At 43.8% G+C, this 14,371-nt stretch overlaps 1 protein-coding gene across 1 annotated transcript in view; it reads right to left on the reverse strand.

The window, feature by feature from the left end:
- Positions 1 to 696: 696 nt before the first annotated feature.
- LOC106813007 (putative ATP-dependent RNA helicase TDRD9) overlaps positions 697 to 14,371 on the reverse strand; it is a gene marked incomplete at its 3' end in the record, with an annotated part of 47,906 nt that continues 34,231 nt past the window's right edge. Inside the window, exons 28-32 of the mRNA XM_014817050.1 lie at positions 11,121 to 11,191; positions 3,754 to 3,863; positions 2,985 to 3,081; positions 2,552 to 2,693; positions 697 to 735 (exon numbers count right to left, since the gene is read on the reverse strand). Coding sequence (XP_014672536.1) covers positions 697 to 735; positions 2,552 to 2,693; positions 2,985 to 3,081; positions 3,754 to 3,863; positions 11,121 to 11,191 — 459 coding nt within the window. The remainder of the gene's footprint in view (positions 736 to 2,551; positions 2,694 to 2,984; positions 3,082 to 3,753; positions 3,864 to 11,120; positions 11,192 to 14,371) is intronic.

The following is a 14,371-nucleotide window of genomic DNA, read 5'->3' on the forward strand; positions in this document are numbered from 1 at the left end:
ACACACCAAACACGACGCGGGCACAGGAATACACCGAGCATCCACCCGAAAACCATCCCAACTCTTCAGAATCCAAACGACATTGTAACGTAACCCGCAACAAGAGACCAGCTCACCTTTTGCAGGCGATCGCCTAGGTTCGGACGTCGTTCCCTGCGTGCGTTGTCGTCGTCATCGTCGCCGGTGTCGTTCTCCATCAAGAAAGATGCCGTTGTGGTACTGCAGGAAGAAGCTGTGCTCTTCAACGTGTCGTCCAGCCGGTGAGGGAAGCAAGTCGCTGGATCGACCTGCCACGCCGGAGCGGACATCATTATCGCCATCGTCATTGTCATCGTAGTCATCATCATCATCATCATCACGACAAAACCTCATCAACATCGTCATTACCATCGTCTTCGTCTCCGTCGTGATCATCACCGCTATCGTCATCATGTTCATTGTGGTCATCATAATAACATCGACAAAACACACCATCATCATCATCAGCAGCAGCAGGCAGCAGCAGTAGCGTCATCATCATCGTCATCACCATCACCGTCATCTGTACCTGGTCCCACTCGTATTCCGTGTGGAACATCGTCGGCTTGACGGAGGCTCGGTTCTTGCAGATCAGTGCTAGCAGCTGCCGCCGCGCTTCTGCTGCGATGCCGCTGAATGCCTGGCGACCCCAGTCCGATATGGCTGTTGTCGCCGTCGATCTGCCGGTTGTTGATCTCCAAGCGAATGCAGTTTGATCTGCATGATCACGATTATTACTGTCACTGAGATGGCAGTTGATTGCATTGATCATGATACTACTGCTGTGAATTGAATGCCCACGTTGGATCTGCCATTGATCATGATTACTACTGTGACTGTGAATGCGCAGTATGATCTGCATTGATCATGATTACTACGTGTGACTGTGAATGCAGTTGATCTGCATTGATCATGATTGTTACTGGACTGCCGAATGCAGTTGATCTGCATGATCATGCATTGTTACTGTGACTGTGATGCAGTTGATCTGCATTGTCATGATGTTACTGTGACTGTGAATGCCAGTTGATCTGCATTGATCATGATTGTGTACTGCTGACTGAGATTGCAATTGATCTGTGTTGACCACGGTGTTACCGTGATTCCAAATGCAGTTGATTCTGCATTGATCACAATTATTACTGTGACTGCGAATGGCAGTTGAATCTGCGTTGCATCACGATTACTACTGTACTGTGAATGCAGTGTATCTGCGTTGATCACGATTACTACTGTGACTGTGAATGCAGTTGATCTGCATTGATCATGATTGTTACTGTGACTGAGATTGCAATTGATCTGTGTTGACCACGGTTGTTACGTGATTCCAAATGCAGTTGATCTGCATTGATCACAATTTATTACTGTGACTGTGAATGCAGTTGATCTGCGTTGATCACGATTACTACTGTGACTGTGAATGCAGTTGATCTGCGTTGATCACGATTACTACTGTGACTGTGAATGCAGTTGATCTGCATTGATCATGATTGTTACTGTGACTGAGATTGCAATTGATCTGCATTGATCATGATTGTTACTGTGACTGTGAATGCAGTGATCTGCGATTGATCATGATTGTTACTGTGACTGATGATGCAATTGATCTGCATTGATCATGATTGTTACTGTGACTGAGATGGCAATTGATCTGCATCGACACGATTATTATTGTGACTGCGAACGCAGTTGATCTTGCATTGCATGGCACTCATTATTACTGTGACGTACCGATATGCAGTATGGATTGCATTGCCACGAGTGTTACTGTGACTGCGATGGCATTGATCTGATGTTGACACGGTGTTACTGTGACTGCCGATGGCAGATTGATCTGCGTTGACCACGAGTGTTACTGTGACTGCGATGGCAGTTGATCTGCGTTGACCACGAGTGTTACTGTGACTGCGATGGCAGTTGATCTGTGTTGATCACGACTATTACTGTGACCGTGAATGATGATTGTGTGTCGATACGTTGGACACCCGGCACGCGCCGCACGCACGCTCGTAACGTGATATTTGTGCCATGATACAATACGCATAATGATATTTCCACACCGACATGATACATGTCACGATATTTGAAGCTTTATACGATACATAACACAAGATTTAAGCCACGATACGACATGAATAACGTGTTATGGACTTCAATAGGATACATATCACGATATTTAGACCATGGCACAATACATACAACAATATTCCATCGTCAAAATAATACACGATATTTCGTTCATAAGACAATCATTCGGCAATCTGACACTCGAGCGGTTCGTGTGTGCGGATCGCAGTTCACGGCTCATGTCCGTAAACATGACAAACAATAGAACGTCGTTCTTTCCGAAATCTCTATATCGTCTAGTAGGAACCGTTTGTAAGTTGCGGTCCTCGCGTACTGTGACACGTTCTCAACCAAGTTTCCATTTGTTAGTACTAGTTACTGCATGAGCATTCTGTCTTGATATACGGCATCTTGCAATGCTTCTTTAATCAAAACGAGTATTAAAATGATTCATTAACTTTCATACCATTACGAGGTCGTTGATATCAAAGTGAGTGTCGAAACAAATCTCGATGTCATGGTCAGAAAACAGGGAGTTTCCAGCGGCACGTTTATCTGGCCCGAGCCCACACAATGCACCCGTGTAGCGAGTTTTCGCTCTGTCTGCCCTGAATGGATGCAAAAGAAGATGGTAGTGATGATTGCCACTGAGGAATTAACTATACTATCGAAAATTAGAAGCTAACGGTCCTTGCAGGCAGATAACAGTAAAGTTAGCATTCTCCATTCTGTATCATTCTCGATTTTTTGCAGATATAGTTAAGATATCTTAAGATAGATTAGATATCTACTCTACAGTAGAAACCTGACACATGTCAATAGATAGTCATTAAATGAGCACTATGTGACAACCATACAATGTTGTTAGCAATATTTAGTATGTACAGTGTTGTAGATACCTTAATTCAGCGTAGGGACAAAATAGTAGTGCGGCTAAGGCTGGAAGACCATGTATGTTTGGGAGGAGGGACGTGTTTCTGGCAGTAATCGTAGTACCTGTAAATTCACAGATAACTAAATTACTGTCCAATCCTTTATAGGTAGTACGCATCTAAGAGCAAATGTATAGGACACGTTAGTTTCACCATCACACATTTCAGCACCTTGGCACATTGCTAGCAAACTTTTCAGAATAAACTCAATAATATATAAAAAATAACTTCTGAAGAAACACATCAACACACTTCTGCTTTCTAGACAGGCTGCTTGGTAGAAGCAAAGGTATACTGTTAAGGTCAGTGAAGGTGACACTCTAAATGGCAGATTGCTAAGAATAATTTACAGTACACATATTCAATAACCCCGCGACACGCCAAAACTGCTGTATCGATTCGCAAACTGGCTGCACAGCCACCGACTATTGTCTTTCTGATCAAAGAGACCTCATCACAGAACAGGTCAGGTAGCTCCATTATGCGTATGTCGTACCTCAAACTATCCACAATTGATAAGTTAGTCCTCGTGACGTCTGCCCGCGTTAAAGAGGTGAAACCATGAGAAGCAAAACTCCCAAGATTGCATCAGGTGTAAGCGTGACTGTGAGGTGTAGATTGTCAGTGAATTAAGAACTCTTAAACCTAACTACCTGAAGCTCTTAGAACTGGAGTATAATGCTAGTTCTCCCTTGCTCCTGACTGCATTGGCGTACTGTTGTCAGCTTGCACATACCTGAGGGACTGAGGCCAACGCCGGCTGCTACGATGAGGCGTGCATGACTGTCATTAGGTTCGCTGTCCAGCAACACTGAATTGACGCTGTCTCGTTCCACGATAACTCGCCTGCAAGAAGTATCCACATACGCGCGGTTTAACATCAAGCCAATCGTAAATTATACTCACAGGCACTAACAATGTTTATAATAGCTAAATCAGGGAGTGAACATGCGCATCGAGCCTGGGGCGCGAATATATACTAATAATATACTCTATAATCTATAGTAAATGCATGAGTATAATATACATATGTGTATGATAGTAGTCAGAGCCATAGTACGGAGTGGTAAGAATAGGACGGCAATGATTTGGTAGTACTTTTGCATGCTGGCAAGACTAAGAGATTACACACTGCAAGTTTATTGTGGGCATGCTCTACTTGTGATTGTCCTTGCGATAGAGATGCAGTCTTTTACCTTATGCAGGAGAGGTCATAAGAGGAAATGTACAGGTGCTTAAAGACCCAAAGGATCCACGGTCATTACTTGTCACACTGTCTGTCAATGGAAGAACCTTCAACTACACAATGGATTAGGCCTGATAAGTCACTGCATGTCATGCCAGGCGTATATGAGATTGGTATATTCTAAATAATCCTTATGTACTCCTGGTCATATCAGACTATTTTAAAACTGATGCTTAAATGGCGAATTGTTTTGTACTATAAAATGCAATTAAATTAAAAAAGGGTTGAGGCATGATATTGCTGTTGGTGCTACCTAAATCATGGGAATATTACGTAATAATAATGAAGAATGGGAAACATGACAAATTGTAACAGTAATATTTTCATTAAACCTCAGCCCATTTTCCCATAGGCTATGTTTTTTTTATACCTTTGTTGATATTTATATAGTATGATTTCCAAAACATTAAACTATTTTTGTTAATCTCAACTAGTACCTTAAATTAAATCGCAAAATTATACAAACTAAAACACATGAAATTAACTTATTAATGTATACTCAATTTTTTACTGTACAGACAATAAAAAGGAAAGAATGGACAAAATGGAAAGAATACATATTCTGTTTCATAACCTACAATAATTCCTATATCTGTTCCACAAACCATGTAGATATACTAGAATACTCCACATTACAAAATCATCAGAAATCAGAAGCCATTAATCAGAAATGTGAATGCATAACGAGAAGTCCTAGGTATGATAGAATTAAAAACCTTTGGCTATGCAAATTATGTTTGCTTGCATTATTTTTAATGAAGCCATCAGAACTGAGTTAGTTTTAAGTAAAATGCATGATTCTGTCAACACTTCCAGCGAAGTCTGTCATTAATTCTGACTGACTCTGCATTGTATTGTAATACAAAACCTCATCTAATGTATAAAAAAAAAGTTACATTGCTCTGTATTTATAACTAAAATAAATTATATTGCAATGTGCCTGATCTTTTGAATTGTACCTCAAGTTTCATAATTAGTAAATTCCAACTGAGGATTTACCATCAAACATCGCCACTACATGGACTCAAATTTCACAAATGTGCTTCTAGACGTTGCAAAATGTCAACAAATCTGAAACCAAGTTCACCGCCAATTCTTGTAGCTATTGTGTTTTAATAAGACAATTTCTACCTGTGCAGTACTTTAAAATTTTGGTTTAAAGATGCAGCTATACTGGTGGCACCCTCTTGTACAAAGAAAGAGAAACTGAAAAATACTCACACGTACACAGTGTACAACGTCATATGCGATATATCTCATTTGCACATGATAATCTCGACAAACTGAACAATTTACTCACGGTAGTGAGTCTGTCTGTACATTGGCACGATGTGTGATGTGTGCCTTGCCATCTCGCAGCACTCATTAACAGATGCCTTTCAATGCCTACGATCCACTTGCTCCGGAAATATTCTGCCTAGAAATATCAATCGATTGAATAACAGAGGAAGCAACTGCAAGAGACAGAGTAGTGGGGGGGGGAGAAGGAAGGATGACAAGGAAGAGATTGAGTTAGAGAGGGGCGAGCAAGTGTATGCATTACAATTGAACCTGCCACACACCCATTGCTGGTTCAGATATGACAGTATCACTCAAGTATGCCGAGATGTTTCACAATTTAACAAATTTTCTCCATGCATCTTTTTCCATAAAACCTGGCATCTTTTTACATTCAACCTGGCAGACATGCACAAGCCCAAACACACATACACCAAGAACGAACCCCAACATGCACACACGCATGCACACACACAAACATCACACACGCATGCACACACATGCACGCACACACACAAACATGCACGCACACAAACATGCATGCACGTACACAAACATGCAGACACGCACACACACAAACATGCACGCACACACAGACCTGCCAACCCTTACGATTTTTTCGTATTCCTTACGAATTCCATGATGTTTCTACGAATGTACGATCAAACTGGAAAACTACGATTTTTTAACGAACTTGTGAAAATTAATGTTTTACATTGTGAGCGAGAAATATCTGGCGATTGTGGGCGCAGCGCATATTGGACTGGATAGCGTTCACGTTGTTTCTCGACGCGTGATTAGAGTAGTCGCAGCATTGCATGCGCGCATGTACTACAAACCAAATGGCCACTCGCTGAAGAAAAGAAAAGCCTTAAATTTTTCAATGAATCACAGGTTGGCAGGTCTGCAACGACAAAATGAAAGCGCCGACACACGCACGCACGCCGCACACATGACGCATAACATGATACAACATGCAGAACACACGCAACAGCACAAACACAAACATGCCCCCAACAACAAACATGCACAGCACAGCACACGCCACACAACATGTACGCGGCACACACCAAACATGGCATACACACGCACGACGCACGAGAAACCACGACATACATGCATGCACAGCAATTCATCACCAACGCACACAACACACAGCACATGCACAGCACACAACACACCTGAACGCACGAACAAACAACGGCAACGCACAGCGAACACAGCACGCGACGCACACACACGCACAGACACACGCACGGCACGCCCAAACACGGTACCACCGAACACACGGGGCAAGGCAGGATACCGGCATCCACCCCGAAAACATCCCAACTTTTTCAGAATCCAAAGGACATTGTAAGAGTACCAGCACAAGAGACCAAGGCTCACCTTTGAGGCGATGCCTAAGGTTCGGACGTCGTCCGGAGGGTGCGTGTCGTTGGTGTCGTCATCGGTCGAGCCGTGTTTTTTCTCGGCATCAAGAGATGCGGTTGTGGTACGCAGGAAGAGCTGTGGCTCTCCAACGTGTCGTCTCAGCCGGTGAGGAAGGCAAGTCGCGTGGATGACCTGCCACTGCGAGCGGAGCACTCATTTAATGCACATGTCATTGTCAATCGGTAGTCCCTCATCATCATCAATCACGCAAAACTATCAATCATCGTCATTACATCAGTCTTCGTCTCGTGTGATCATGCACCGTATCGTCAATGTTTCATATGTGCTCATCCTAATACGCATCGACAAAAACACCATTCATCATCGAGGAAGCAGCAGGCAGCAGCAGAAGTAGCGTCATCAATCATAGTACACATCACCGTGATCGTACTGTGCCACTCGTATTCCGTGTGTACATGTCCGTTGAACGGAGGCTTCGGTTCTGCAGATAGTTAGCAGCTGCCGCGCGCTTATTGCTGGATGCCGGCTGAATTGCTGGCGACCCCATCCGATATGCCTGTTGTCGCCGTCGATCGCGGGTTGTTGATCTCAACGTGCAGTTGATAACTGCATGATCAGAATTATTCTGTCACTGAGATGCGTTGATCTGCATTGATCATGATTACACTTTGTATTGTGTAATGCAGTTGATCTGCATTGATCTGATTAATACTGTGACTGTGATGCAGATTGATTCTGCATTGATTCATGATTACTAGCTGTGACTGTGATGCGTTTGACTGCATTGATATGATTGTTACTGTGATGCGAATGCAGTTGATCGCCATTGATCATGATTGTTACTGTGACTGTGAATGCAGTTGATCTGCATTGATCATGATTGTTACTGTGACTGTGAACAGATGATCTGCTTGATCAATGATTGTTACTGTGACTGAGAGTTGCAATTGATATGGTTGACCACGGTTGTTACCGTGATTCAAATGGGCAGTTGATACATTGATCACAATTATTACTGTGATGCGCATGCGTTGATATGCGTTGACAAGATTAACTAACTGGTTGAGCTGTGAAGCAGTTGATTGCTTTTGATTCACGATTAGCTACTGTGACTGCGATGCAGTGATCTGTCATTGATGGCATGATTTGTTACTGTGATGAGATTGGGTCAATTGAATCTGTGTTGACCAGCTGGTTGTTCGTGATTCCAAATGGCAGTTGATCTGCATTGAGTCCCAATTATTACTGTGATTGCGATGCTAGTTGATTCTGCGTTGATCACGATTACTAGTACTGTGACTGTGAATGCAGTTGATTGCGTTGATCACGATTACTACTGTGACTGTGAAGCAGTTGATCTGCGTTGATCACGATTATACTGTGATGTAATGCAGTTGATCTGCATTGATAATGATATGTTACGTGAGCTGAGATTGCAATTGATCTGCATGATATGATTGTTATTGTGACGTGAGATGGCAGATTGATTGGCATCGATCAGGATTATTAATTGTGACTGGCGAACGCAGTTGATCTGCATTGATTCACAATTATTACTGTGACACATATGCAGATTTTTGATCTGCATTGACCGAGTGTTATGTGACGCGATGGAGTTGATTCTGCTGTTGACCACGAGTGTTACTAGTGATGCGATGTGAGTTGATCTGCGTTGACACGAGTGTTACTTGCTGGATGGTAGTTGATTGCGTTGACACGAGTTGTTACTGTGACTGCGATGAGTTGAATGCTGTGTTGATTCACGACTATTAATGTGACCCGCGTGAATGATTGATTGTGGTGTGCGATACGTTGGAGACCGGCCGGCCGCGCCGCACGAGCCACGCTCGTAACGTGATATTTGTGCCATGATAGCATAAACGGGCATAATGATATTTCACACCGCATGATCATGTGACGATATTTGAAGGCTTTATACGTACATAACACAAGATTTAAGCGACGATACGACATGAATAACGTGTTTAATGGCTTCAATAGGATACTATCAGATATTGTAGACGGCATGGCAAGCAAACATACACAATATTCATATCGTCAAAATAATACGACGATATTTCGTTTCATAAGACAATCATTCGAATCTGACACTGCGAGCGGTTCGTGTGTGCGGATCGCAGTTCACGGGTTCATGTCCGTAAACATGACAACATCGAAGCGTCGTCTTTCCGAAATCTCTATATCGTCTAGTAGGAACGTTTGTAAGTTTGCGGGTCCTCGGTACTGTGACACGTTTCTCAAACCAGTTCATTTGTTCGTCTAGTTATGCATGAGCATTTGTCTTGATATCGCGGCATCTGGCAATGCTATTCTTTAATCAAAACGAGTATGAAATGATGTCTTAACTTTCATACGATTAGAGGATCGTTGATATGCAAGTGAGTGTCGGAAAAAATCTGCGATGTCCATTGTCAGAAAACAGGGAGTTTTCCAAGCGGCAGCGTTTATTGGCGCCGAGCCAACAATGCAACCGTGTAGGAGTTTTCGCTTGTTGCCCTGAATGGATGCAAAGAAGATGGTAAGTGAGTGATTTGCCACTGGAAATTAACTATATATCGAAAATTAGAAGCTAAGGTCTTTGCAGGCAGATAAGGAGTAAAGTTAGATTCTCCATTCTTGTATCATGTCTCGTTTTTTTTTTGCAGATATAGTTAAGATATCTTAAGATAGATTAGATATGCTACTCTAGGCAGTAGAAACCATGACACATGTCAATAGATAAGTCATTAAATGAGACATGTGACAGACCATCACAATGTTGTTAGCAATATTTAGTATGTACAGTGTTGTGATACTTAATTCAGCGTAGGGGAAAAATTAGTAGTGCGCTTAAGGCGGAAGACATGATGTTTGGAGGAGGGATCGTGTTTCTGGCAGTAATGCGTATACCTGTAAATTTCACAGATAACTAAATTAATGTCCAATCCTTTATGGTAGTACGCATCTGAAGAGCAATGTATACAGTATAGGACAGTTAGTTTCACCATCACACATTTCTGCACCTTGGCACATTGCAGAAACTTTTCAGAATAAATCATAATATATAAAAATAAATTTCTGAGAAACACATCACCATTTCTGCTATTCTAGACAGGTGCTTGGCTAGAAGCAAAGGTATACTGTTAAGGTGCAGTGAAGGTGACACTAGATGGCGCCAGGATTGTAAGAATAATTTAAGTACAACATTCATATACCCCGCGACACCCAAAATGCTATATGTTACGCATACTGGCTGCACAGCCACCGACCTATTGTCTTTCTGATAAAAGGAGACCTCATCACCGAACAGGTCAGGTGCTCCATTATGGGCGTATGTGTACCTCAAACTATCCACAATTGATAAGTTATCTCAGTGACGTTGCCAAGCGTGTAAAGAGGTGAACATGAGAAGAAACCTCGCGCAAGATTGGATCAGGTGTATAGCGTGACTGTGAGGTGTAGATTGTTAGTGAATTAAGAATCTTAACATAATACTGAGCTCTTAGAAATGATGGTTTAATGCTAGTTCTCCCATTGCTCCTGATGCTTGGTGTACTGTTTTGTCAGCTTTGGAGCATACTGAGGGATCTGAGGCCAAGCGCGCTGCTACGATGAAGGCGTGCATGACTGTCTATTAAGGTTCGGCTGTCCAGAACACTGAATGACGCTGTCGCGTTCCACGATAATCGCTCTCAAGAAGTATATGCACATACGCGGCGGTTTAACACAAGCCAATGTGTATTATAATCAGGCCTAAATGTTTATAATAGCTAATCCAGGAGTGAACATTGGCTACGAGCCGGGGCGCGCGCGTGCGTGATGCAAAATGTGTCTGTGTGTGGTGTGTGCGTGCGTGTGTGTGCCGTGCGTGCGTTGTGTGTGTTGTGACGTAGTTTTGCCTGTGTGTGATGTGTGTGTGTGCATGTGTGTGTGTGCGTGCGTGCGTACGTGCGTGTGTGTGTGCACATGTTTGCATTGTGTGTGTGTGTGTATGTGTGTGTGTGTGTGTGTGTGTGTTGTGGTGTGTGTGTGTGTGTGTGTGGTGGTGTGTGTGTGTGCGTGCATGTGTCGCATGTTTTGCTGTGTGTGTGTGTGTGTGTGTTTGTGTGTGGTGTGTGTGTGTGTGTGTGTGTGGTGTGCGTGCGTGGTGGTGTGTGTGCATGCATGCCGGCGTACATTCCTACCTGACTTTGGAGATAGTCGTCATTCCATGTATCTTCATTTCAAGTGGGCTATGGGGTCCACGCAGCTGTACCTGCATAACATTCAACTAATTGATAATGGAAACAATGATATTCGATTGATAATCAGTACAGTTCGTCTGACATACAGCAACCTCTTACATGGTAATCAACACTCGACATAAGAAATGGTATGTTATAACCTAAGAAGTCAGTTTCATATATATCAGGAGTGGATAATAGGGAGGAGTGTGTCAACAATAAACAAGGGAAATTCGTCATTTACTAGCCTTATAATACCTACGATTTACTACGCGTAGCGCAACCAACTTGAGCTCAAATCGTACACAGTACATCCTTATCCCATCGTGTGAAATCGTTTCCTAGTATACACCCTCAATCCGGAGATACAGACTAAAACCTACGACACGATTTTCAATTCTGTTGCCATCAAAATCCATGTGGCGAGGAAGCTATTTGAAACAAAAGGCAGCTACTAACCTCACTGTCAACGGCTTGCGCTCACGGCGAGGGGCTGTGGCTCGCAGGGAGATTGGACATCGACGCAACACTCAGCGAGCTAACCTTTGCTTTGACCTATTTACAGCTGGTATCCACCCCCCACCGCAATCAGCAGCAGCTAGCTCTGCAGCTCAGCGGCAGCGTGTATAACCGACCCCACAATAGCACATCATGAGTCTATCAATAAACAGTAATCTTGTTGTTAGACTCCTGCTCACGTGCAGGAGTTCGTGTACACGAGGTTCGTGTACACGTTGCTATGACCATATTGCTGTCATCGCGGCATGTAAATAAATAGTGCGGTACGATCGCTGGTGAGCCAGACAAGTTTGTATCCAAGCCAGACAAGCCAGACAATCTTGTATATTCTGTAATAATCTGTATATAATATCTGCAAATTATTATCATGGATAGCACACCAGTAAAGTGTGGGGGTAGTACTAGTAGTGCGTCGCTGCACGGCTACAGGCTACAGCCATAGATAGGATACAGTAGCACTCGCCCGTTGCGTCGATGTCCAATCTCCCTGCGAGCCACAGCGCCTCGCCGTGAGCGCAAGCCCTGGACAGTGTGGTTAGTAGCTGCCTTTTGTTTCAAATAGCTTATTCGCCACATGGATTTTGCTGGCAACAGAACTGAAAATCGTGTCGTAGGTTTTAGTCTGTATCTCCGGATTGAGGGTGTATACTAGGAAACGATTTCACACGATGGGAAGAGGATGTACTGTGTACGATTTGAGCTCAAGTTGGTTGCGTTACGCGTAGTAAATCGTAGGTATTATAAGGCTAGTAAATGACGAATTTCCCTTGTTTATTGTTGACACACTCCTCCCTATTATCCACTCCACACACACACACACACACAAACATGCACCCACAAACACACAAACATGCACGCACACGCACACGCACACACAAACATGTACGCGCACACACACAAACATGCATACACACGCACACGCACGCACAAACACACACATACATGCATGCACACAATTACACACACACACGCACACAAACACACACACGCACATGCACGCACACAAACACATGCACGCACACAAACACACGCACGCACACAAACACGCACGCACGCACACACACGCACACACACACGCACGCACACGCACACAAACACGTACACACACAAACACATGCGCGCAACCAGGAATACACCGGCATCCACCCCGAAAACCATCCCAACTCTTCAGAATCCAAACGACATTGTAACGTAACCACGCAACAAGAGACCAGCTCACCTTTGCAGGCGATCGCCTAGGTTCCGGACGTCGTTCCCATGCGTGTCGTTGTCGTCGTCATCGTCGGCCGTGTCGTTCTCCATCAAGAAGATGCCGTTGTGGTACTGCAGGAAGAAGCTGTGCTCTTCCAACGTGTCGTCCAGCCGGTGAGGAAGCAAGTCCGCTGGATCGACCTGCCACGCGGAGCGGACACTCATTATCGCCATCGTCATTGTCATCGTAGTCATCATCATCATCATCATCACGACAAAACTCATCAACATCGTCATTACCATCGTCTTCGTCTCCGTCGTGATCATCACCGCTATCGTCATCATGTTCATTGTGGTCATCATAATAACCATCGACAAAACACCACCATCATCATCAGCAGCAGCAGCAGCAGCAGCAGTAGCGTCATCATCATCGTCATCACCATCACCGTCATCGTACCTGGTCCCACTCGTATTCCGTGTGGAACATCGTCGGCTTGACGGAGGCTCGGTTCTTGCAGATCAGTGCTAGCAGCTGCCGCCGCGCTTTCTGCTGGATGCCGCTGAATGCCTGGCGACCCCAGTCCGATATGCTGTTGTCGCCGTCGATCGCCGCGTTGTTGATCTCCAAGCGAATGCAGTTGATCTGCATTGATCACGATTATTACTGTCACTGAGATGGCAGTTGATCTGCATTGATCATGATTACTACTGTGACTGTGAATGCAGTTGATCTGCATTGATCATGATTACTACTGTGACTGTGAATGCAGTTGATCTGCATTGATCATGATTACTACTGTGACTGTGAATGCAGTTGATCTGCATTGATCATGATTGTTACTGTGACTGCGAATGCAGTTGATCTGCATTGATCATGATTGTTACTGTGACTGTGAATGCAGTTGATCTGCATTGATCATGATTGTTACTGTGACTGTGTAATCGTGATCAACGCAGATCAACTGCATTCACAGTCACAGTAGTAATCGTGATCAACGCAGATCAACTGCATTCGCAGTCACAGTAATAATTGTGATCAATGCAGATCAACTGCATTTGGAATCACGGTAACAACCGTGGTCAACACAGATCAATTGCAATCTCAGTCACAGTAACAATCATGATCAATGCAGATCAACTGCATTCTACTGTGACTGTGAATGCAGTTGATCTGCGTTGATCACGATTACTACTGTGACTGTGAATGCAGTTGATCTGCGATTGCAATTGATCTGCATTGATCATGATTGTTACTGTGACTGAGATGGCAATTGATCTGCATCGATCACGATTATTATTGTGACTGCGAACGCAGTTGATCTGCATTGATCACAATTATTACTGTGACTACATATGCAGTTGATCTGCATTGACCACGAGTGTTACTGTGACTGCGATGGCAGTTGATCTGCGTTGACCACGAGTGTTACTGTGACTGCGATGGCAGTTGATCTGCGTTGACCACGAGTGTTACTGTGACTGCGATGGCAGTTGATCTG

This window comes from Priapulus caudatus, unplaced genomic scaffold (genome assembly GCF_000485595.1).
Source record: "Priapulus caudatus unplaced genomic scaffold, Priapulus_caudatus-5.0.1 Scaffold714, whole genome shotgun sequence".
In the NCBI taxonomy this organism is placed as follows: Eukaryota; Metazoa; Priapulida; class Priapulimorpha; order Priapulimorphida; family Priapulidae; genus Priapulus; species Priapulus caudatus.